This window comes from Microcaecilia unicolor, chromosome 2, assembly GCF_901765095.1.
Source record: "Microcaecilia unicolor chromosome 2, aMicUni1.1, whole genome shotgun sequence".
NCBI classification, from domain to species: domain Eukaryota; kingdom Metazoa; phylum Chordata; class Amphibia; order Gymnophiona; family Siphonopidae; genus Microcaecilia; species Microcaecilia unicolor.
This window is the reverse complement of record NC_044032.1, coordinates 500,704,402-500,730,913: the sequence shown is the minus strand read 5'-3', so window position 1 is coordinate 500,730,913 and position 26,512 is coordinate 500,704,402. Positions and strand designations below refer to the sequence as shown.

At 48.4% G+C, this 26,512-nt stretch overlaps 1 protein-coding gene across 1 annotated transcript in view; it reads left to right on the top strand.

Annotated features, from left to right (window-relative positions):
- The window catches only part of KIAA0232 (KIAA0232 ortholog), a 323,689-nt gene that overhangs the window by 173,541 nt on the left and 123,636 nt on the right, over positions 1 to 26,512 (top strand). Inside the window, 1 exon segment of the mRNA XM_030192183.1 lies at positions 18,117 to 18,195. Coding sequence (XP_030048043.1) covers positions 18,117 to 18,195 — 79 coding nt within the window.

Sequence of the window (26,512 nt, the reverse complement as noted above, 5' to 3'; positions counted from 1 at the left end):
GTGGCCAAGATCCAGTCTTACCAGCTCTACACGAGCATACACATGCGGAACAATGTGCGGCAGTTGGCGGGCTTGGTTGATGCTCTTCCCCCTGAGCAAGCCAAGCCTTTTCAGGAGGTGGTCAGGCAGCTGAAGGCGTGCAGAAAATTCCTGGCCAGAGGAGTTTATGACACTTTTGATGTTGCGTCCAGGGCCGCTGCTCAAGGTGTGGTGATGCGCAGGCTCTCATGGCTGCGTGCCGCCGACCTGGAGAATAGACTCCAGCAGCGGATTGCGGACTCGCCTTGCCGTGCGGACAACATTTTTGGAGAAAAAGTCGAGCAGGTGGTAGAGTCTCTCCACCAGCGGGACACCGCATTCGACAAGTTCTCCCGCTGGCAGCCTTCAGCCTCTACCTCTACAGGTAGAAGATTTTTCGGGGGAAGGAAGACTGGCCCCTATGCTTCTGGTAAGCGTAGGTACAATCCTTCTTCCCGACAGCCTGCGGCCCAGGCTAAGCCCCAGCGCGCTCGCTCTCGTCAGCAGCGTGCGCCTCAGCAAGGCCCCGCGGCTCCCCAGCAAAAGCAAGGGGCGAGCTTTTGACTGGCTCCAGCAGAGCATAGCCGACATCCAAGTGTCAGTGCCGGGCGACCTGCCGGTCGGGGGGAGGTTGAAAGCTTTTCACCAAAGGTGGCCTCTCTTAACCTCTGATCAGTGGGTTCTCCAAATAGTCCGGCAGGGATACACCCTCAATTTGGCATCAAAACCTCCAAATTGTCCACCGGGGGCTCAGTCTTACAGCTTCCAACACAAGCAGGTACTTGTAGAGGAACTCTCCGCCCTTCTCAGCGCCAATGCGGTCGAGCCCGTGCCATCCGGGCAAGAAGGGCTGGGATTCTATTCCAGGTACTTCCTTGTGGAAAAGAAAACAGGGGGGATGCGTCCCATCCTAGACCTAAGGGCCCTGAACAAGTTTCTCGTAAAAGAAAAGTTCAGGATGCTTTCCCTGGGCACCCTTCTCCCCATGATTCAGCAAAACGATTGGCTATGCTCTCTGGACTTGAAGGATGCCTACACACACATCCCGATACTGCCAACTCACAGACAGTATCTGCGATTTCAGTTGGGCACACGCCACTTCCAGTACTGTGTGCTACCCTTTGGGCTCGCCTCTGCGCCCAGGGTGTTCACAAAGTGCCTAGCTGTGGTAGCAGCGGCACTTCGCAGGCTGGGGGTGCACGTGTTCCCATATCTCGACGATTGGCTGGTGAAGAACACATCCGAGGCAGGAGCCCTGCAGTCCATGCAGATGACTATTCGCCTCCTGGAGCTACTGGGGTTTGTGATAAATTACCCAAAGTCCCATCTTCTCCCAGTGCAGAAACTCGAATTCATAGGAGCCCTGCTGGATTCTCGGACGGCTCGCGCCTATCTTCCAGAGGCGAGAACCAACAACTTGTTGTCCCTCATCTCGCGGGTGCGTGCGTCCCAGCAGATCACAGCTCGGCAGATGTTGAGATTGCTGGGCCACATGGCCTCCACAGTTCATGTGACTCCCATGGCCCGCCTTCACATGAGATCTGCTCAATGGACCCTAGCCTCCCAGTGGTATCAGGCCGCTGGGGGTCTAGAGGACGTGATCCACCTGTCCACGAGTTTTCTCAAATCCCTGTATTGGTGGACGATTTGCTCCAATTTGACTCTGGGACGTCCCTTCCAAATTCCTCAGCCACAAAAAGTGCTGACCACGGATGCGTCTCTCCTGGGATGGGGAGCTCATGTCGATGGGCTTCACACCCAAGGAAGTTGGTCCCTCCAAGAACGGGATCTACAGATCAATCTTCTGGAGTTGCGAGCGATCTGGAACGCTCTGAAGGCTTTCAGAGATCGGCTGTCCCACCAAATTATCCAAATTCAGACAGACAACCAGGTTGCCATGTACTATGTCAACAAGCAGGGGGGCACCGGATCTCGCCCCCTGTGTCAGGAAGCCGTCAGCATGTGGCTCTGGGCTCGCCGTCAAGGCATGGTGCTCCAAGCCACATATCTGGCAGGCGTAAACAACAGTCTGGCCGACAGGCTGAGCAGGATTATGCAACCTCACGAGTGGTCGCTCAATTCCCGTGTAGTGCGGCAGATCTTCCAGGTGTGGGGCACCCCCTTGGTAGATCTCTTCGCATCTCGAGCCAACCACAAAGTCCCTCAGTTCTGTTCCAGGCTTCAGACCTCCGGCAGACTAGCATCGGATGCCTTCCTCCTGGACTGGGGGGAGGGCCTGCTGTATGCTTATCCTCCCATCCCTCTGGTGGGGAAGACTTTGTTGAAACTCAAGCAAGACCGAGGCACCATGATTCTGATTGCTCCTTTTTGGCCGCGTCAGATCTAGTTCCCCCTTCTTCTGGAGTTATCCTCCGAAGAACCGTGGAGATTGGAGTGTTTTCCGACCCTCATCACACAGGACGAGGGGGCGCTTCTGCATCCCAACCTCCAGTCTCTGGCTCTCACGGCCTGGATGTTGAAGGCGTAGACTTTGCCTCTTTGGGTCTGTCAGAGGGTGTCTCCCGCATCTTGCTTGCTTCCAGGAAAGACTCCACTAAGAGAAGTTACTTCTTCCATTGGAGGAGGTTTGCCGTCTGGTGTGACAGCAAGGCCCTAGATCCTCGCTCTTGTCCTACACAGACCCTGCTTGAATACCTTCTGCACTTGTCTGAGTCTGGTCTCAAGACCAACTCTGTAAGGGTTCACCTTAGTGCAATCAGTGCATACCATTACCGTGTGGAAGGTAAGCCGATCTCAGGACAGCCTTTAGTTGTTCGCTTCATGAGAGGTTTGCTTTTGTCAAAGCCCCCTGTCAAGCCTCCTACAGTGTCATGGGATCTCAATGTCGTTCTCACCCAGCTGATGAAACCTCCTTTTGAGCCACTGAATTCCTGCCATCTGAAGTACTTGACCTGGAAGGTCATTTTCTTGGTGGCAGTTACTTCAGCTCGTAGAGTCAGTGAGCTTCAGGCCCTGGTAGCCCAGGCCCCTTACACCAAATTTCATCACAACAGAGTAGTCCTCCGCACTCACCCTAAGTTCCTGCCAAAGGTTGTGTCGGAGTTCCATCTGAACCAGTCAATTGTCTTGCCAACTTTCTTTCCCCGTCCTCATTCCTGCCCTGCTGAACGTCAGCTGCACACATTGGACTGCAAGAGAGCATTGGCCTTCTACCTGGAGCGGACACAGCCCCACAGACAGTCCGCCCAATTGTTTGTTTCTTTTGATCCCAATAGGAGGGGAGTGGCTGTAGGGAAACGCACCATATCCAATTGGCTAGCAGATTGCATTTCCTTCACTTACGCCCAGGCGGGGCTGGCTCTTGAGGGTCATGTCACGGCTCATAATGTTAGAGCCATGGCTGCGTCGGTAGCCCACTTGAAGTCAGCCTCTATTGAAGAAATTTGCAAAGCTGCGACGTGGTCATCTGTCCACACATTCACATCTCATTACTGCCTGCAGCAGGATACCCGACGCGACAGTCGGTTTGGGCAGTCAGTTCTTCAGAACCTGTTTGGGCTTTAGGATCCAACTCCACCCCCCGAGGGCCCTGTTTGTTCTGTTCCAGGCTGCACTCTCAGTTAGTTGGTAAATTTTTTAGGTCAATCTCAGTTATGTCCTCGCCGTTGCGAGGTCCAATTGACCATGGTTGTTGTTTTGAGTGAGCCTGGGGGCTAGGGATACCCCATCAGTGAGAACAAGCAGCCTGCTTGTCCTCTGAGAAAGCGAATGCTACATACCTGTAGAAGGTATTCTCCGAGGACAGCAGGCTGATTGTTCTCACAAACCCGCCCGCCTCCCCTTTGGAGTTGAGTCTTCCCTTGAAGTGTATTGTCTTGCTACATATTGGACTGGCCGGCTCGAGCCGGTTTCGGGCGGGAAGACGGCCGCGCATGCGCGGTGCGCATGGGCGCGCGAGGACTAGCAAAGGCCTTTGCTAGTAAACTTTCCGATGGAGGGGGCTGCCGAGGACGTCAACCCATCAGTGAGAACAATCAGCCTGCTGTCCTCGGAGAATACCTTCTACAGGTATGTAGCATTCGCTTTACTTTGTATTGTGATAATCGTTAATAAAACAGTTTAAACATAACTGCATGCCGTACGTTTGTCCCGTTTATGGCGCCATCAATTTCTATGGGGACAAACTTCGGTTTAGTGCACCACTGATAAGTGCAAGATTCTCTTATATGCATGGTTTAAGACTGCTCCTCTGCAGGAAAGACTCTGCAAAAGCGCGCGCACGGAATATGGAAGCCGATTGGCGCGTGACAACCAACGAGATTTCAAATTTACTGCTTCTTTAGCTGCCACAGGCAGAATAAATGAATGTTGTTAGAGTGTACACTGGAGTTGTCGTCGTGCTACTGTAAGACTTTAACACTGGCTGAACGAATAGAAGTTCTTAAAAAAAATTAGAAAACAAAGTCAAGCATCTATTGCTAAAGAATATGGTGTCAATCCCAGTTAAATTGCACGTATCTTGAAGCAGAAAGACCAGCTTCTGGAAGACTGGCAAAACAATACAAATGCACACTGGAAACGAAAATGGGTGGGAAAAGCTGAGGAGGTAGAAGATGCTCTTTTTCAGTGTTTTTTCTCAAGTCAGGAGCAGACAGTTTCCTGTCAGTGGTCCACTGCTTATGGACAAAGCTAATCAGCTAGCTGAAAGTCTTGGACTAACTGAATTCAAAGCCACTGTTGGATGGTTGGAAAGATGGAAGGAGAGGAACAACATAAAATTCAAGTAACAGCATGGTAAAAAAACAAGACGCTGATAACTTTGGTGCTGAAAATTGGGTTGTTTCTGTTCTTCCTACCATCTTTAATGAGTTTACACCTCATGACATTTTCAATGCTGACAAAAATGGTCTCTACTGGCGAGCGATTCGTGATGGAACACTTGCATTCAAACAAGCCGAAACTACTGGAGGTAAAAAATTGAAGGACCGACTGACGATCCTCCTTTGCTGTGGAACCCCTGGGACTGTGGCCCTGATATCATTAGAAACCACCGGAAAATAACTTACAGGTGGGAGACACGCCTAGAGGCAAACAGGAACCAGTCGGTGGATGGAAGGTATGCCAGTGTAGGAGCAGGTGTAAGCGGGCCTGGGCAGTGATGGGACAGACCCTCTAGGTGGCTGCAGGGTTAACCTCAGGTGCGTGCTAGGGTTTATGTTACAGAGCCAAACGCTAATCTTCTAACAGAGGGAGTGATGAGTTGATTGGAAAAGAGTAACGGAAAAGACGGGGATGGTGTGGAATTAACAGAGTTGAGATCGAGAGGAATCCAGGAAAAAAGATCTTTGTGAGCAAGGAAAAGAATTTTATAATTAATACAATACTGAATGTGTAACCAGTGTTGACTGATGAAAGTGTTGACTGTTTCTGACTGTGGGCAAGTCACTTAACCCTCCATTGCCCCATGTAAGCCGCATTGAGCCTGCCATGAGTGGGAAAGCGCGGGGTACAATGTAACAAAAATAAATAAAATATAAGAGGTATGACATGGTCATATTTTTTTAGTACTATAGATGAGTTTTACAGCAGTGTTTTGAATAAGTATCAGTGAGTAAAGTAGAACATCCAGCAGGAGGGCATTACAGTAATCTAGCCTGTTAAGGGTAAGTGAGTAAGAATTTTCAAAGCAGGGGGTTCCAGAAATGGTTTTAGGGATCTGATTTTGCATGGAAAAAAAACCCCATTCCTGAACCTTCCATAAGTACATACATAAGTATTGCCATACTAGGAAAGACCAAAGGTCCATCAAGCCCAGCATCCTGTTTCCAGCAGTGGCCAATCCTGTTCACAAATACCTGGCAAGATCCCAAAAAAGTACAAAACATTTTATACTGCTTTCCCCAGAAATAGTGGATTTTCCCCAAATCCATTTAATAATGGTCTATGGACTTTTTCCTTAGGAAGCCGTCCAAACCTTTTTAAAACTCCGCTAAGCTAACCACCTTTACCACGTTCTCTGGCAACGAATTCCAGAGTTTAATTACATGTTGAGTGGAGAAAAATTTTCTCCGATTTGTTTTAAATTTAATACATTGTAGCTTCATCGTATGCCCCCTAGTCCTAGTATTTTTGGAAAGCGTAAACAGATGCTTCACATCTACCCGTTCAACTCCACTCATTTTATAGACCTCTATAATATCTTCCCTTAGCCGCCTTTTCTCCATGCTGAAGGAGCCCTAGCTGGTTTAGTCTTTCCTCATAGGGAAGTGGTCCCATCCTCTGTATCATTTTCATTGCCCTTCTCTGCACCTTTTCTAATTCCACTATATCTTTTTTGAGATGCGGCGACCAGAATTGAACACAATATTCGAGGTTCGGTCGCACCATGGAGCGATACAAAGGCATTATAACATCCTCATTTTTATTTTCCGTTCCTTTCCTAATAATACCTAACATTCTATTTGCTTTCTTAGCCGCAGCAGCACACTGAGCAGAAGGTTTCATTGTTTCATCAACGATGACACCTAGATCCCTTTCTTGGTCCGTGACTCCTAACGTGGAACCTTGCATGACGTAGCTATAATTGGAGTTCCTCTTTCTCACATGCATCACTTTGCACTTGCTCACATTAAACGTCATCTGCCATTTAGACGCCCAGTCTCGTAAAGTCCTCTTGTAATTTTTCACAATCCTCCCGCGATTTAATGACTTTGATTAACTTTGTGTCATCAGCAGATTTAATTACCTCACTACTTATTCCCATCTGAAGGTCATTTATAAATATGTTAAAAAGCAGTGGTCCCAGCACAGACCCCTGGGGAACCCCACTAACTACCCTTCTCCATTGAGAATACTGACCATTTAACCCTATTCTCTGTTTTCTATCTTTTAACCAGTTTTTAATCCACAATAGAACAGTACTTCCTATCCCATGACTCTCCAATTTCCTCTGGAGTCTGAAAATCCAGATACACAGTATCAACCGGCTCACCTTTATCCACATGTTTGTTCACCTCTTCAAAAAAAATGTAGTAGATTGGCGAGGCAAGGTTTCCCTTCACTAAATCCATTTTGACTTTGTTTCATTAATCCACGCTTTTGAATATGCTCTGTAATTTTGTTCTTAATAATAGTCCCTACCATTTTGCCCGGCACCTACGTCAGACTCACCGGTCTATAGTTTCCCGGATCGCCTCTGGAACCTTTTTTAAAAATCAGGGTTGTATTGGCCACTCTCCAATCTTCCAGTACAATGCTCGATTTTATGGATAAATTACATATTACTAGCAATAGCTCCGCAAGCTCATTTTTCAGTTCTATCAGTACTGTGGGATGAATACCATCCGGTCCAGGGGATTTGCTACTCTTCAGTTGGTAGAACTGCCACATTACATCCTCCAGGTTTACAGAGAATTCATTAAGTTTCTCCGACTCAGCTTCGAATACCATTTCTGGCACCCCTATCCCACCCAAATCTTCCTCGGTGAAGACCGAAGCAAAGAATTCATTTAATTTTTCGGTTAAGGCTTTGTATTCCCTGATCGCCCCTTTTACTCCTCGGTCATCTAGCGGTCCAACCGATTGTTTTGCCTGTTTCCTGCTATTAATATACCTAAAAAAAATTTTTACTATGTGTTTTTTGCCTCCAACACAATCTTTTTTTTTTTTTTTTTTTTTTTTTCCAAAGTCCCTCTTAGCCTTCCTTATCAGGGCTTTGCATTTGACTTGACATTCCTTATGCTGTTTCTTATTATTTTCAGTCAGTTCCTTCCATTTTCTGAAGGATTTTCTTTTAGCTCTAATAGCTTCCTTCACCTCACTTTTTAACCATGCCGGCTGTCGTTTGGTCTTCTATCCTCCTGTTTTTAATACACGGAATATAGTGTTATTGAACAGCATCCACGCCTGATGTAAATTTTTGACCCTCGCAGTCGCTCCTCAGTTTTTTTTTCATCGTTCTTCTCATTTTATCATAGTCTCCTTTTTTAAAGGTTAACGCTAACGTATTTGATTTCCTATGTATACTTCAAAGTTAATATCAAATCTGATCATATTATGATCATTGTTATCAAGCGGCCGCAACACCATTACCTCCCGCACCAGATCATGCGCTCCACTAAGGACTAGGTCTACAATTTTTCCTTCTCTCGTCGGCTCCTACTACTACTACTACTTAACATTTCTAGAGCGCTACTAGGGTTACGCAGCGCTGTACAAATTAACAATTAAGGACGGTCCCTGCTCGGAAGAGCTTACAATCTAATGGACGAAATGTCAAGTTGGGGTAGATAACTTTCCTGAGAAGTGGTGTAGTGATTAGGAGCCAAAGGCGACATTGAAGAGGTGGGCTTTGAGCATTGATTTGAAGATGGGTAGGGAGGGGGCACGGCGTATGGGCTCAGGGAGTGTGTTCCAGGCATGGGGTGAGGCGAGATAGAAGGGACGGAGCCTGGAGTTGGAGGTGGTGGAGAAGGGTACTGAAAGGAGGGATTTGTCTTGAGAGGGATTTGTACCAGCTGCTCCATAAAACTGTCTTTGATTTCATCGAGGAATTTTACCTCCCTAGCGCGTCCAACATTACATTTACCCAGTCAATATCGGGGTAATTGAAATCACCCATTATTATTGTGTTGCCCAGTTTGTTTGCGTCCCTAATTTCCTTTAACATTTCTGCATCCATCTGTTATCCTGGCCAGGCGGACAGTAGTACACTCCTATCACTATCCTTTTCCCCTTTACACGTGGAATTTCAATCCACAGTGATTCCAAGACGTGTTTTGTTTCCTGCAGAATTTTCAGTCTATTTGATTCAAGGGTCTCTTTAATATACAATACTAACCCTCCACCAATTTGAATCCACCCTATCACTACGATAAAATTTGTACCACGGTATGACAGTGTCCCACTGGTTATCCTCCTTCCACCAGGTCTCAGAGATGCCTGTTGTATCTAATTTTTCATTTAGTGCAGCATAGTCTTACTCTCCCATCTTATTTCTTAGGCTCCTGGCATTCGTATATAGACATTTCAAACTGTTTGTTTGTTCCTATTTACATCATGCTTAGTACTTGACAGTATTCATTTGCAATCTTTTGTCTGATTTTTAGGACACCTGATCTACTATTGTCTCTTTTGCAACCTCACTATCGGGATAACTTCACTATCGGTATACCCTATCTTCCCTGTTTTGGTGATATCTTTGAAAGTTGCCTTATCCCGAACCATGCGCTTTTGAGCGACTGTCGGCCTTCCCTCTGTTTCTAGTTTAAAAGGTGCTCTATCTCCTTTTTTAATGCCGATGCCAGCAGCCTGCTCCCACCCTGGTTAAAGTGGAGCCCATCCTTTCGGAATAGGCTCCCCCTTCCCCAGAATGTTGCCCAGTTCCTAACAAATCTAAAACCCTCCTCCCTGCACCAACGTCTCATCCACGCATTGAGATTCCGGAGCTCTGCCTGTCCCTTGGGCCCTGCACGTGGAACGGGTAGCATTTCAGAAAATGCTACCCTGGTGGATCTGGATTTGAGCTTTCTACCTAAGAGCCTAAATTTGGCTTCCAGAACCTCTCTCCCACATTTTCCTATGTCATTGGTACCCACATGTACCAAGATAGCTGGCTCCTCCCCAGCACTATCTAAAATCCTATCTAGGTGATGCGTGAGGTCTGCCACCTTCGCACCAGGCAGGCAAGTCACCAGGCGATCCTTACGTCCACCAGCCACCCAGCTATCTATATGCGTAATGATTGAATCTCCAACTACAACAGCTGTCCTAACCTTTCCCTCCTGGGCAGCACGTGGAGACATATCCTCGGTGCGAGAGGATAGTACATCCCCTGGTGGGCAGGTCCTATCTACAGGAGTACTTCCTACTTCACCAGGGTGATGCTTTCCTTCTAGGAGACCTCCCTCCTCCAAGGTAGCATAGGGGCTACCAGACTGGAGGTGGGACTTCTCTACAACATCCCTTTAGGTCTCTATGTACCTCTCTGTCTCTCTCAGCTCCACCAAGTCAACAGACAAGTTCTCTGAGAGCTAGGAGCTCTTTGCATCGGCCACACACACACATGACATCTCACCAACTGGGAGGTAATCATACATGTGACACTCAATGCAAAAGACTGGATAGCACCCCTCTCACTGCTGGACTGCTGACTCCATCTTAGTGTTTTGATTTTTTTCAATAATTTAAAACTAGCTACAGTGTTAAGGATATTAGCCTAATATAAAAGGGTCTTTTAGTTTATATAGCATATTGTGTGATTTATTTAGTGTTTCCTTCTTAGATGGTAATGAAATTTATTTAAAACTCTATAAGAGCACTCCTTGCTTGTTATCCTAATTACAAAAACTGACTTTAAATGAAGTGTTGTCCTAGGGGTGGTAGGGTGGGTGGGATTCTATCTGTTAATGCTGTGGTACAAAGTTTTTTGCCTATCACTAACCTACAATTCCTCCTTTAAACCCCAATCTTTAAGTTCCCAAAGCACAAAGCAAAATAGTGTTCACTTACCAGAGAAATGTCCTCTTTCGGAACTTCTCAGAGATATGGGGCTTAAAAGATAAAGTATTATTGAAAAGTCCCCAAAGAGAGAAATTTCTCCCTGATGGGTATAATAGTCTGATTAAACTGAACTTACAGTGGAGCAGTAGTACGTGAGCAAGAGAATCGGAGACCCCTTACTGAGAAGAGTAAGGGGTCTCCGATTGTCTTGCTCACGTCCTACCTTTCCACTGTAAGTTCAGTTCAAAGACTCCAAGAAGAAATGGAGGAAAGCTTAGAACTCAAAGTACAGAGAAAAGCACTGTCCCATTGATCATGTATCGCCAGCATACGAATGTCATCAGCATAAAGATAAATGCAAAGATCAAGAGATTCTCCGAGGACAAGCAGGTTGGACATCATCACGCATGGGTCGTCGTCCGCGATGGCCCAGGAGCTCCGGAATTAAAAGAAAAAACTTTTAAAAGTTCTTGAAGCGGGCGCGGGGACAACGCACCGCGCATGCGCAAGTGACTTCCCGCCCGCGCACTTCCCTCAGTTCTCTTTTTTCCGCTTCGCGAAGGAGTTGTGTTGTTTCAGACTCCTCGTGATTTTCGGCCTAGGGGACTTTTGTTGCGTTTACTGCGCTCCGGTTTTTCCCTTTTTCTCTTTATTTTCTTTAGTTTTTCTCTCATTTTTAAGTTTCCTTTCTCTTTCGTCGCGGCTTCCTTCAGGCTGCTCTACCGCGTTCCTTTTTTTTCCTTCTTTCATGCCTTTTTCTTTGGCACCATCAAGCTGTTTAATTTTGCGAACGCTGTTTTCCCTCCCATGTCATCGAGGACTCCCAGCAGCTTCAAGCGCTGTTCCCGCTGCAACCGGACCATCTTGTCTACCGACCCTCATGCTTGGTGTCTCCGGTGCGTCGGGCCCGACCATCTTCCAGCTGTTTGTAAGCTATGTAAGTTAATGAAAAAAAGGACCCAGGTGGCTCGAGAGGCTCAGCGCGAGTGACTTTTTTCAGATCGGTCTGGTCCTTTGACGTTGGTATCGACATCAGTACCAAGGTTGGTGACATCGACTTTGAGGGAAGCTGTGCCGAGAGTCCAGGTAATGGTTGCCGAGAGACCACTTCAAGCTGGGAGCAGCGAGGCATCGAGTGGGTCTCCACCCGTCTCGAGGCCTACTGCTATGCAGGCCCCCTGGGACTGCTCTGAGTCTGACCGAGCCCCGAGGAGGTGTGAGGATTCCACGTCCTCGGTACCAAGGAGTGTCGATGACGGGCGTCGAGCGAAGGCGAAGAAGTATCGCCATCGATCTCCTACCAGACACGGTACCGAGAGCTGCGGGGAGCCGAGAGACTCGCACCTGAGAAGCGTCGGCACCGGGAGGATCGCTCACCCTCCATTCAAGAGGTGCCGATGCGTCGGTTGTCTGGCAGCCTGGTACCAGCTCTTGAACCCCCTCAGATTCTGGCGCCGACTCCTGCACTGGCCCCACAGCTTGTTCCGATGACAGCTCTCGCTGAGTGTCTCCGGGCCATGCTTCCAGGACTTCTGGAACGGATGATTCGTCCATCTGCTTTGGTACTGGAGGTGCTTGCGCCTCTGGTATCTACTGCTGAGGCGGCGTCTGGCCCATCTCCTGTGAGGAGGTTGCCGCCCTCGGTGCCGCTTGCGGTGCCGGAGCTGGTTGCCACCCGGGTCGACTCTCCCTTCACGTCGGTGGAGGAAGCTTTGCCGGAGTCCAGGCAAGGGTCCACTTCTCGACATCCCCCGCGAGGACGTAGATCCTCGAAGTCGAGACAGGCTCGGGTTTGGGCTGCTCTTCGAGAGCTCCTGTCAGATACTGAAGAGGAGCACTAATGGGGAGAGGAGGAAGACCCCAGATATTTTTCGGAAGAAGATTCTCAGGGGCTTCCTTCTGATCCTACTCCGCCTATTGAAGTTCAACAATCTCCACCTGCGTCTTACTTTTTCATATTTTGTGCGGGAAATGTCTAGAGACATTCCATTTCCCATGGAGGCTGTGGATGAGCCCAGGGCTGAGATGTTTGCGGTCCTGGATTATCCTTCTCCGCCTGCAGAGGTTGCAACGGCCCCCCCTGCACAATACACTCAGGGAAGTGATGTTGCGGAATTGGTCTTGCCCTCTCTCTAATTCAGTTGTCAACAAGAAGTCCGAGTCCCAGTACAGAGTTCATGGTGAGCCTGTGATGGTGAAGGCCCAACTTCCTCACGATTCCATGGTGGTGGACTCTGCTCTCAGAAGAGCCAAGATTACTAGAGACTATGCCTCTGCACCCCCGGGCAGAGAGTCTAGGACCTTGGATTCTTTTGGGAGGCGTACGTATCAGGCTGGAATGCTCGCCGCCAAGATTCAAACATACCAGCTGCACACCAGCATTCACTTAGGAACTCAGTTAAGCAACTGTCCAGTTTAGTTGAAGCACTCCCTCCGGAGCTTGCTGAACCTTTTCACCAGGTGGTCAGGCAGCAGAAGGCGTGTTGCAAATTCCTGGCCAGGGGAACCTACGACACTTTTGATGCCGCATCCCGAGTAGCTGCTCAGGGTATCGTGATGCGCAGACTGTCATGGCTGCGTGTCTCGGACATGGATCAGAAGATCCAGCAGCGAATGGCGGATGTTCCTTGCTGGGGGGGGGGGGGGGGGGGGGGGGGAGATAATCTTTTTGGAGAGAAGGTTGAGGATATGGTTGATACCCTCAAGAAGCATCATGAGGCTATGGATTCTCTCTCCCGCTGGACGCCTTCTGCTACTACCTCCTCTAGGAGGTTTTTTGGAGGGAGGAGGAGTGCTCCCTATTCCTTTAATAGGCGTAGGTACACTCCTGCCTCTCGGCAGCCTGTTCAAGCTCGTTCCCAGCAGCCTTGCTCTCGTCAGCGGTGTGCGCCGAAGGCCCCTGCGGCTCCCCAGCAAAAGCAAGGGACGGGCTTTTGACTGGCTCCAGAGCAGCATAGCCGACATCAAAGTGTCCGTACCGGACAATATACCTGTTGGGGGGAGGTTGATGTTTTTTCACCAAAGGTGGCCTCTTATAACCTCCGACAGGTGGGTTCTTCAAATAGTTCGGTCCGGTTACACTCTCAGTCTGGAATCAAAACCTCCAAATTGCCCACCGGGAGCGCAGTTCTTCAGTTCTCAGCACAAGCAGGTACATGCAGAGGAACTCCGCCCTTCTCAGTGCCAATGCAGTCGAGCCTGTTCCACCAGGGCAAGAAGGGCTGGGATTCTATTCCAGGTATTTTCTTGTGCAAAAGAAAACAGGGGGGATGCGCCCCATCCTCGACCTAAGGGGCCTGAACAAATTCCTGGTCCGAGAAAAGTTCAGGATGCTTTCCCTGGGCACCCTTCTTCCCATGATTGAGGAAAACGATTGGCTATGCTCTCCGGACTTAAAGGACGCCTACACTCGCATCTCGGTGCTTCCAAATCACAGCAAGTACCTTCGATTTCGCCTGGGAACTCAGCACTTTCAGTACTGTGTACTGCCTTTGGTCTCGCGTCTGCGCCCAGGGTTTTCACAAAGTGCTTGGCAGTTGTCGCAGTATCGCTGTGCAGACTGGGAGTGCATGTGTTTCCTTATCTCGACGATTGGCTGATGAAGAACACCTCGGAGGCAGGCGTTCTACGATCCATGCAGATTACTATTCAACTGCTCGAGCTGCTGGGGTTTGTCATAAATTATCCCAAGTCCCATCTGATTTCTGTACAAAAGTAGGAATTCATAGGAGCTCTGTTGAACACACGGATGTCTCGAGCTTATCTTCACCAGGCAAGGCAGACAACCTGGCCCTAGTGTCAGCTCGAGCATCCCAACAGATCACAGCTCGGCAAATGTTGAGACTTCTGGGCCACATGGCCTCCACAGTTCATGTGACTCCCATGGCACGTCTACACACAAGATCAGCTCAGTGGACCCTAGCTTCCCAGTGGTGTCAGGCTATGGGGGATCTAGAGGATGTCATCCATCTCTCCACCGATTTTTGTAGTTCCAATCTGACCTTGGGACGCCCATTCCAAATTCCTCAGCCACAAAAAGTGCTGACGACGGATGCATCCCTCCTGGGGTGGGGAGCTCATGTGGATGGGCTCCGCACTCAAGGAGTTTGGTCTTTTAAGGAAACGCGTCTTCAGATCAACCTCTTGGAATTACGAGCGATCTGGAATGTGCTAAAGGCTTTCAGAGACTGACTGTCCAACCAAATTATCCTAATTCAGACAGACAATCAGTTTGCGATGTATTACACAAACAAGCAGGGGGGCACCAGATCTCGACCTCTGTGTCAGGAAGCCGTCAGGATGTGGCTTTGGTCACGCCAGCACGGCATGCTTCTTCAGGCTACATATCTGGCAGGTGTAAACAACAGCCTGGCCGACAGGTTCAGCAGGATAATGCAACCTCACGAGTGGTCTCTAAACATGGACATTGTCCACAAGATCTTCCGAGCGTGGGGCACCCCCTCGGTGGATCTTTTTGCCACTTAGGACAATCACAAGGTCCCTCGATTCTATTCCAGGCTTCAGGCCCACGACAGACTAGTGTCAAATGCCTTTCTCCTCCATTGAGGGACAGGTCTCCTGTATGCGTATCCTCCCATACCTTTTAGTAGGGGAAAACTCTGCTGAAACTCAGGCAAGACCGCGGAACCATGATTCTGATTGCACCTTTCTGGCCCCGTCAGATCTGGTTCCCTCTTCTTCTGGACTTGTCCTCCAAAGAACCATGGAGATTGGAGTGTTTTCCGACCCTCATCACTCAGAACGAGGGGTCACTTCTACATCCCAGCCTCCAGTCTCTGGCTCTCACTGGCTGGATGTTGAGAGCTTAGAAGTTACCTCTTTAGGCCTCTTAGAGGGTGTCTCCCGAATCTTGTTTCCAGGATAGATTCCACGAAAAAGTTATGCTTTTAAATGGAGGAGGTTTGCCGTTTGGTGTGACAGCAAGGCCCTAGATCCTTTCTCTTGTCTTACACGGACCCTGCTTGAATACCTTCTACACTTGTCAGAGTCTGGTCTTAAGACCAACTCAGTAAGAGCTCATCTTAGTGCAATCAGTGCTTACCATCAGCGTGTAGAGGGTCAGCCGATCTCTGGACAGCCTTTAGTTCGTTTTATGAGAGGTTTGCTTTTGTCAAAGCCCCCTGTCAAACCTCCACCAGTGTCATGGGATCTCAATGTCGTTCTCACCCAGCTGATGAAAGCTCCTTTTGAGCCACTGAATTCCTGCCATCTGAAGTACTTGACCTGGAAGGTCATTTTCTTAGTGGCTGTTACTTCAGCTCATAGAGTCAGTGAGCTCCAAGCCCTGGTAGTTCATGCTCCTTATATTAAATTTCATCATAACAGAGTAGTCCTCCGCACTCATCCTAAGTTCTTGCCGAAAGTGGTGTCGGAGTTCCATCTGAACCACTACTACTTAACATTTCTAAAGCGCTACTAGGGTTGCGCAGCGCTGTACAATTTAACATGGAAGGACAGTCCCTGCTCAAGGAACTTACAATCTAAAAGACAGGTGTACAGTCTAGAGACAAGTGTACAATCTAAAAGACAAGTGTAGAGTCAATCTGATAGGGCATACTATATTTCTCGAAAGGTTAGGTGCCGAAGGCAGCATTGAAGAGGTGAGTTTTAAGCAGAGATTTGAAGATGGGTAGGGAGGGGGCTTGGCGTAGGGGTTGAGGAAGATTGTTCCAGGCATAGGGTGAGGCAAGGCAGAATGAGCGGAGCCTGGAGTTGGCAATGGTGGAGAAGGGTACTGAAAGGAGGGATTTGTCTTGTGAGCGGAGGTTACGGGCGGGAACATAGGGGGAGATGAGGGTAGAGAGGTAGTGAGGAGCCGCAGACCAGGTGCATTTGTAGGTAAGGAGTAGAAGCTTGAATTGTATGCAGTATCTGATCGGAAGCCAGTGAAGTGACTTGAGGAGAGGGGTGATATGAGTATATCGGTTCTGGCAGAATATAAGACGTGCGGCAGCGTTCTGAACGGATTGAAGGGGGGATAGATGGCTAAGTGGGAGGCCGGTGAGGAGTAAGTTGCAGTAATCAAGGCGAGAGGTAATGAGAGCGTGGACGAGAGTTCGTGTGGTGTGCTCAGAGAGGAAAGGGCGAATTTTGCTGATGTTGAAGAGGAAGAAGCGACAGGTCTTGGCAGTCTGTTGGATATGCGCAGAGAAGGAGAGGGAGGAGTCGAAGATGAACCAGTCAATTGTCTTGCCAGCATTTTTTCCCCATCCACATACCCGCCCTGGTGAGGGCAAGTTGCATACCTTGGACTGTAAGAGAGCATTGGCCTTTTATGTGGAGTGGACAAAGCCCTATAGATAGTCCGCCCAGTTGTTTGTTTCTTTTGATCCAAACAGGATGGGGGTTGCCATCGGAAAACGCACAATCTCCAATTGGCTAGCAGATTGCATTTCCTTCACTTATGCCCAAGCTGGGCTGACTCTGGAGGGCCATGTCACGGCTCATAATGTTAGAGCCATGGCTGTGTCAGTGGCTCACTTAAAGTCAGCTTCCATTGAAGAGATTTGCAAGGCTGCAACGTGGTCATCGGTCCACACATTCACATCCCACTACTGCTTTCAGCAGGATACCCAACGCGACAGTCGGTTTGGGCAGTTGGTGTTAGAATCTGTTTGGGGTTTAGAATCCAACTCCACCCTCCTAGGCCCATTTCTGTTCTGTTCCAGGCTTCACTCTCACTTAGTTCTGTTTGTTTTCAGGTCAATCTCAGTTATGTCCTCGCCGTTGCGAGGCCCAATTGACCAGTGTTCATTGTTTTGAATGAGCCTGGGTGCTAGGGATACCTCATGCGTGATGATGTCCAGCCTGCTTGTCCTCGGAGAAAATGAAGATACATACCTCTAGCAGGTATTCTCTGAGGACAGCAGGCTGGACATCATCACAACCCTCCCTCCTCCCTTTTGGAGTTGTTCTTCTTGTTTGCTTTTTATATAACTGAGGGAAGCGCGCGGGCAGGAAGTCACTCGCACATGCTCGGTGCGTTGTCCCCGCGCCTGCTTTGTCGCTTCTAGAACTTTTAAAAGTTTTTTTCTTTTAATTCCGGAGCTCCTGGGCCGTCGCGGATGACAACCCATGCGTGGATGATGTCCAGCCTGCTGTCCTCGGAGAATACCTGCTACAGGTATGTATCTTCATTTTATATAAGTGTGGCAAGAGGAGCAATGAATATATTAAACAAGGTAGGAGAGAGCACAGAACCCCGAGGCAGAATGAGACATGTTTAGAACAGTTACAAATGAACACAGAAAAATAAGAGTGGACAGTATGTCCTTTCAGCATGTTCATTGCTTGGTTATCAGAATACTGAATTGCTGGAACTGTACACTGTTCTTAATTCAACACCACAATTTTGTGTTTTCTGTTTCTCTCTGCTGGTTGATGGACGCAACAATCTGCAAGTTCTGGACTGGAAAGAGAATTAGTAGGCAAGAAGTAATTTCTCCTTGTGAAGTAGATTTATTGTGAAATGAATATAGAACTGTTGTTGAATATCAAATCATTAATATAAAGATAATTGATATGAAATTATTTCTTATGAGTACTAGAACATGCCTCCCTATGCCATTCTACTAGATATTTTTATAATGCAATCTTTATTTTTCCTATTACTTTAGAGGACAAGATTAACAAAAAGTCAGATGGGAACTTAACTCCTGAACCTTCATCTCCTGCAGGAAAGGATCAAGTGGAAATGTAAGTTTTGGTAGTATGATTTGTTTTTGCATTGGAGGAAGATAAGGATGAGCTGTAAATGGAAAAACATGAATTGACTGAAAAATTCTTAGCAGTTTCATTTTACTTTACTACCTTGAAATGATTATTAGTAAAAGAAATTAAGGATTGGAATTATAACAGATTTTATATGTTTAGTGCATATATTGTATTATAATTCTGTGTCATATATTAACATATATAAAACAGAATGACTGAGGCAAATAGCTATTAGGAAAGAAAATTTCAAAACTTGAGTAAGGGTTCTCAAAAATGCCAAAGAGAACTTGGTCACTTAGCTGATGAGTATTTGTTTTCTGTTTGGCTTTAAGCTGTGAATTGTATTGTTAGCCTCATTATGGTAGTGATGGCCCTGGCCAATTTTCTGATCTGTGGAATTGCTTGGATGACCCATAAGGAAACAACAGAGCATGGGTTTCTGTGGCTCATCTCAAACCGGCAGCTGTGCGAGCGGGCAGTAAGGGTAGTGGCTCTGTGCAAGTCTGCAGGAACAGTTATTACAAACGCCTTTTACCTCTGCTGCTTTCTCCTTCAGTGGCTATGCTGGCTAGGGTTAGAGAAGAGCCCTTGGTCACAGGGGAGCCATGTGGACTGCAGTTGGTAGGGATGGCAATGCAGGGGTCCTCTAATCTGGGTTGTTGAAGTCTACAACCCAGCCTGGTTTTCAGGATTTCCACAATGAATATGTACGAGATCTGTTTGCATGCAGTGAATGCAGATGGATAATATATAATCATTGTGGACCTTGAGGGCTCATGGCATAGTGGCTGCCCTGTTGTCCCACACAGTTCAACCAGAGGTTACAGTGCCTGGTTGCGGTTATCCCTGTGTGGTGGTGCATATCCTCTCTCCGTGTTTTCCATATCATCGGGTTGAAAAACAATATTTAGTACACAGCCCCCTTCATTTGCGAGATATTGTGAAACTGTTGATAGCAGGTTGTGTGTTCTTTTTACTCTGTAGTACACAAGTACACATCCTGCTTTCTTTCTTTATGTATGCTTGTCACAATTGTGTGTTCTTTATAAAAGAGATGATCCTGTAAAGACTAATGGTTTATTAGTGCGAAGGAGGCACATTTATGAAAGTGCTCTTAGTCTGTTATTAACAGTGTCCTTATGAGAGTATGGTGATAATGTGTGTTAGTGTTTGTCGTGGTGCATTTTGTGTGGCAAGTGCAGCTTGTGTCCCCCCTCCCTCCTTGCAGTCAGGGTTTTGTGTTTTACCTAGTGGCTGTTAGGTATGTGCTTAGTATCGGAGCAATCTCTGTAGATATACCAAATTTATTTATTGGGACCTTGGATGGACCGGCATACACCAAGGGGGCCTTAGACAATGACCACACACACTGCTTTCCTCACTCAGACAATTAACCAGACCACGACAGTAGATGTTTTGAACCAACTTGTTTCTAAAAGTCTTTGGTTAGAAAGCTAATGGACACAATAATGTCAGTCAACTTTGTCAGAGTTTAGAGACAAGCGGTATTTACAAGGTCCACTATAGTCCCAAGCCATTATTAAAATGGACTTGGGGAAAATCCACTGCTTATTTGTAGGATAAGCAGCATAAAATCTGTTTTACTGTTTTTGGATCTTGCCAAGGTGCTTGTGACCTGAATTGTACCCACCTAGGTACTGGGTTTGATGGACCTTTGGTCTGTTGCAGTATGGCAGCACTTAAGTTCAGTTACTCCTCCTTGTTAGAATATGTGGCACCCTCTTTCTTATTCCTCTTATGGTGAATCAACTAGGAGCAAGCAGAATAGTTATCCTTACAGTCTGTTAGCAATGCTGAAAAACTTGAAAATTCTGAGGCGCTAAATGACTACCTTTTTGCGTTTAGCCTTCATTTCCATATTACATATTGTAATTATTCAATCCTCATTGTGGGAGGCGGGACTGGTAGTTGGGAGGTGGGGATTGTGCTGGGCAGACTTATATGGTCTGTGCCAGAGCTGGAGGTGGGACTGGTAGTTGGGAGGCGGGGGTAGTGCTGGGCAGACTTATACGGTCTGTGCCAGAGCTGGTGGTGGGAGGCGGGGCTGGTAGTTGGGAGGCGGGGATAGTGCTGGCCAGACTTATACGGTCTGTGCCCTGAAGAGGACAGGTACAAATAAAAAGTAGCACATATGAATTTATCTTGTTGGGCAGACTGGATGGACCGTGCAGGTCTTTTTCTGCCGTCATCTACTATGTTACTATGAAACAACAGAGCACGAACAGGCTGTGATGTTGGTGCAAACTATGGGTAAGAAATTTATACATACTCTTCAAGGACAAGCAGGCAGTAATTCTTGCAATTGGATAACGCAGCCTGCATTCCCCACTCCAATGCTTGTAACAAGTTTAACAGAGCTTTGTGGAGCGAGAGCCACACTCCACTTTGCATGCATGAGTGCCTTCCCGCCGGCCTTGAGAGCATGGTTCCTGCAGTAGTTCTTTTACCGTGCTGAGGACAGGACGTGCTTTTTCCTGCGTCTCACATTGCGCAGTCTGGTTGAGCTTTTGAGTGCCTTTCAGCTAGTTTTTTCCGTCATTCTGTCTTTTTCCAGTGCTTCAGGTTTTTTCCCCCTCCCTTTAATCTCTTTAGCTAGTTTTCCCTGCTTTTAAGTTTTCTTTTATTTCTCTGTCAGGTCACTTTTAGGTCTTGACTCCAGTTGGGTTCTCCTCTCTTTTTTTTCTCAGGTGTTTGGCCACTTTTTTGGCACCATGGAGTCGTCTGATTTGGCCATGGAAATTTTTCCTTTCATGTCCATGAAAGTTCTTGTACCCGGTGCAGTCGGACCTTCTTTGTCATCAAGCAGATGAATCCATTACGAGTGGGTTGTGTCCATCAACCAGCAGGGGGAGATAGAGAGCACTGAAAAACCATAGTGCCTCATGGCCAGCTAGCTCCATCTGCCTCTTCAGTATTCTCTATCTCCCCAGCAGGGTGGATGCAGCTTGTTCAAGCTCCTTCAGAAATCTGCCTGGGGTGGTTCCTGTGCTGTTGCCAGTTGTAGCCAGGGGTATTGTGGCTGATGGTGCCCACTTTAAAGACACATATGTATGCCCTTTCCCTGCCTTACCTGGCCCCCCTGATGTGGATGTAGACACATAGGCAAGCCCTGCCCCTGTCTTTGCCCACGCTGCGGATGCAGGCACATAGGTTCGCCCTTTCACTGCCTTTCCCACGCTACTGATCCTCCGGAGTGGAAAAAGTTGCCTCTTGCGCTGTTGCCTCTAACTTTCCTCACAGCGTCAAAAAAAAAAAAAATCGCTTCGCGCTGTAGTGCTGCGATCCAAGAAAAGAGGCTTTCCTTCAGTTTGTGCAGCGGATTGGAGCTCTGTCGACTCGATCCAGAGAGGTGAGAGCATTTTGGAGCTCCTCTGGGGTGGGCCTGCATTCGGGGCGATTTTGGCGCGAATCCGCCATTTCTATTTCCCGCCATTTTCGGCAATGGCTGCGGAGGTTGTAAAGCGCTGTTCCCATTGTGGCAAGCGCAGATCAGCAGCGGGGCTCTGTAAATCGTGCTCTTCTGACGTCAGAGCCGGCCTGAGCATGGCGAGCGAGGTTTCTTCCTGCTCTGTGGAGCTGGCAGCGGGCACCATTTTGGAACAGCATGGCGCAACCCCTGCTGAGGCGGAGGGGTGTGAGCCTGAAGAAGAGCCTCGAATGGAGGCTTATATGAGAGCCATTTCCCCCGGAACAGGGAGACCAGGGTGAGCCATTCTCCCCTGAATTTGTTTTACTGCTTACATAAAGCATTTATGTTAAAAAGAGCTCTCCCGCAGGGGTCTCAATCGGCCCGGCTGCCTGTGTCCCCTCCAGAAGAGCCCGGCCTTGAATTACCGTCGGGTGCGTTTTCCCCTGACAGATGGCAGCAGGACAAGCGCAGAAGGGTGGATTCCCCTTCAGAGAGTGCCCCCCCCCCCTGTGGTCGGGATGTGAGGAGTCTGCCAGTGCTGATTTCTGCTGCTCGAGCCTTTCCTTTGCATGACTCCATCCAAGAGCTTATTTCAGCTCAATGGGTTGACCCCGAGGGGCCTTTGAAAGTTGCCAGGGCTATGGGGCAATTATACCCTCTAAGTGAGGAGAATTTGGTGCGCCTAGCTGTGCCTAAAGTGGATGCCCTAGTCACTGCTGTGACAAAGAGAACTACCCTCCCGATTTGAAGGAGGAGTTGCCCTGAAGGACATGCAGGACCGACGCCTTGAATCAGCTATAAAGCGGTCCTTTGAGATTTCAGGCCTATCCTTACGGGCGTCTGCATGCAGCTGTTACGCTGCCAGAGCCTGCCTTGCTTGGTTACAACAGGCAGTGGAACTACTACTACTTAACATTTCTAGAGCGCTACTAGGGTTACACAGCGCTGTACAATTTAACAAAGAGAGACAGTCTCTGCTCAAAGAGCTTACAATCTAATAGACAAGTGACCCTGGAAGGATTGGCTGTCAAGAGTGATGTCGGACAACACGACAGCAGTGGCCTACATAAATCGACAAGGCGGCACTCAGTGTCAAGCACTTGCCGCAGAGGCCGCTCAAATATGCCACTGGGCCGAGCTACATCTGCAGTTTCTGACAGCAGCTTACATTGCAGGTCAGAGCAACGTGCAAGCCGATTATCTAAGCAGGAATCAAATCGACCCAGTGGAGTGGTAACTTGCAGACAAAGTATTCCTGCAGATCTGTGCCAAAAGGGGGGACGGCCGTAGCGGATCTTATGGCCTCAAGTGCAAATGCCAAAGTCCTGTGCTTTTACAGCAGACGGAGAGATCCTCGCTCGGCGGGGTTGGATGCCCTGGCTCAACCCTGGCCTCAGGGCCTCCTGTATGTGTTCCCTCCGTGGCCCTGGATAGGGCAAGTTCTCCTGCGGATTCGGCTACAAAAAACGGAGAGATGTTTCTCATCGCCCCGGATTGGCCCAGGAGGCCGTGGTATGAGGACCTCCGGCGGATGCTGGTGGAGGCTCCCTGGCAGTTACCTCTGGTACCGAATCTGGTGTCACGGACCGGTAACCATGGAGGACGCCTGCCGCTTTGTTCTTACGGCATGGCTATTGAGAGGGCGCAATTGAGAAACAAGGGCTATTACAGTTAAGTCATTTCCACTCTCCTACAGGCCTGCAAGCGTTCCACTTCCGTGGCTTATGCCAGGGTTTGGCGCCAATTTGAGGCTTGGTGTGCTTCTAAAGCGATCACACCCAATGCGGGCTTCTGTCTCGCCAATACTTGACTTTTTGCAGGATGGTTTACAAAAAGGCTTGGCCTATAATTCCCTGCGTGTTCAAGTGGCAGCCTTAGCATGTTTTCGAGGGAAGGCCGCTGTCCTGTCTTTGGCTGCTTGCCCGGATGTGGCATGGTTTCTCTTAGGGATGCTTCGGCTCAGTCCTCCCGTGCGGGCTCCCTGTCTGGCCTGGAACCTGGGGTTAGTTTTAAAGGCCCTTCAGTGTTCACCCTTCAAGCTGGTTAGGCGAGCTTGGGAGAAGGATTTGACCTTAAAAACAGTCTTTTTGGTGGCCATTACATCGGCGAGACGGGTATCTGAGCTCCAGGCGCTGTCCTGTCGAGACCCATTTCTGCAATTCTCAGAGTCCGGAGTAATGGTACGTACGGTGTCTTCCTTCATGCCTAAGGTGGTTTCAGTGTTTCACCTAAACCAGCCTATTTTCCTGCCTTCCTTTTCTAAAGAGGAGTTTCCAGAATCATTTGAGGAGTTGCACCTTCTGGATGTGCGAAGGGCTCTGTTGCAATATCTGCGCGGCAAATGCCTTCAGGACCTCTGACCATCTTTTTGTTCTATTGTCAGGTCCGTGCAGAGGGTCTCCAGCGTTTAAGGCCAGTATAGCTCGTTGGCTCAAAGAAACTATTTTTTTCAGCGTATTGCTGGTCTGGCCGGCCTCCGCCTGAAGCCTTTAAGGCACGTTCCACAAGAGCGATTTCCTCTTTCTGTGCTGAAACTGAAGCACTCTCTCTTCAAGAGATGTAGTGCAGCGACATGGGCTTCTAAGCTCTCTTTTGCCCGACATTACAGGCTGGATGTAGCTGCCAGGAGAGACGCGCATTTTGGAGCACAAGTGTTGGCGCGTGGTGTGGCTTGTTCCCACCCTATCTAGGGATTGCTTTGATACATCCCACTCGTAATGGATTCATCTGCTTGATGACAAGGGAAAATTAGGTTCTTACCTTGGTAATTTTCTTTCCTTTAGTCATAGCAGGTGAATCCATGAGCCCTCCCTCAGTGATTCTTTGTGTGATTGATGTTTATTTTATATTCAGTTTTTCCTGTAGATATGTTTCCTCATTGGGAGAAGTTGGAAAACAGTCTTCAGGATTTCTGTTCTGTTACAGGAGGTTGAGTTCGTCCCTCCTTTGAATTGTTGCTCCTGTTCTGGGGCGTTCATCCGCTGTGAGGAAAGTTCATGTTATGCTACTTTGCGGTGTAACACTGCTTTGGAAGCTTCAAATACTGAAGAGGCAGATGGAGCTAGCTGGCCATGAGGCACTATGGTTTTTCAGTGCTCTCTATCTCCCCCTGCTGGTTGATGGACACAACCCACTCGTAATGGATTAATCTGCTATGACTAAAGGAAAGAAAATTACCAAGGTAAGAACCTAATTTTCCCATCTCTGGTACAGATACCTATTCTTGGTATCTTCAGTGTCTGGGGCCTGACCATAGGCCTTCCAACTGTGTCCTGTGTCTTTGGATGAAGAAAAGTACGCAGTTGTCCAGAAGGCTCAGTGTGAGAAGATGTTTGGAGCCCGGTCTAAATCCTCGGCATTGGCATCGATGGCATCGGATATTGCATTGGCATAGGTGCGTGTGACTGCTAGACCTGTTGACTCTGGGTGCAGTTGTGCTTCAAATAGGCCTCCACCTACCTCAATGCTGACTGCTGTGCAGGGACCTCAGGACTGACCTGCATCAGACCAGACCCCAAGATGATGTGGGGATTTGACGTCGTCTTTGTCGGCATCAGGGAACCTCGATGACCGACTTTTGGCGAAGTCCAGGAACTCCGGTGTGTCGAGGGATTCAGCACCTGAGAAGCGTTTGTGCTGGGAGGACAACTGTCACTCCATAGAAGAGGTGCCAGTGTGGAGGTCTCCATGCATCCAGGACCAGCCTGCTCTTTCGACCCCAGCAGTTTTGCAGTCTCTGAGCCAACACCCCAGCCTTTCCCAGTGTCAGCCCTCTGAGCATATCCAGACCTTACTACCTGAGCTGCTGGCTTGCTTTATCCAACAGAGTGCATTGGCATCAAGGATGCTTGTGCCTGCTATGGCCTTTGTTGCAGCCCTGCTTGGCCCTCAGCTTATGTTGAGGTCTCAGACGCTGGTGTCATATGCGGCTCCAGCATCGAATTCCACCCAAGCTGGTACTTCCTCAACGTTGGTGGAAGAAGCTTCGCCGGAGTAGATGTGAGAGCTGACTCCTTGATTCCCCTCTCGAGAACATGGCTCCTCTAAGTCGAGGCAGGCTGTCTCAGCCCTCCCATGAGGAATTTTTCGTTGACACCGAGGATGAGAGCTCCTAGGAGTCAGATGAGGATCCATGGTACTTCTCGAAGGAGTCGTCCTATTGAATATTGTCTGACCCCTCTGCTCCACAGGAAATGAGAGAGATTCCCCCGGAGAGCCTTTCCTTCCCTTCGTTTGTCAAGGAAATTGCGGCTTCTATTCCATTTCCTTTGGAGGTGGAGGACGAGCCTGAGCCCAGGGCCAAGATGCTCGAGGTCCTGGACTATGAGTCTCCTAGAGAGGCTGTGGCAGTCCTGCTGCATGAGATATTGCAGGATGTTCTCGTGCAGAATTGGGAGTCCCCTGTCTGTCCTGGTACTTCCCAAAAAGATTGACACCATGTACCAGATTCAGAGTACCCCTGGGTTTAATAAACCTAAGTTGCCTCGTGGTTGAATCCACCCTCAGTAGGGCCAGGAGTTCTAGAAGACTATGCTTTGGCATCCCCAGACAGAAAAGCTAGAACCTTGGACTCTTTTGGACGTAAGATGTTTCAGTCTTCTATGCTTGTGTCCCATATTCAGTTATACCAGCTCTTAACGAGCGTCTGCTTGCAGGACTTGGTGCACAAGAAGCTAGATTTGGCAGACTCGCTCCCTCTGGAGCAGGTCGAATCGCTTTGCCTTTTGGCCAAGCAGGTAAAGGCATTTTGTAAGTTCTTGGGCAGGGGCGCCCACGACACTTTTGATGTAGCATCTAGGATCTCTGCTCAAGGTATAGCAATTCACAGACTCTCATGGCTGTATGTTTCTGACCTGGATCATTCAGTCC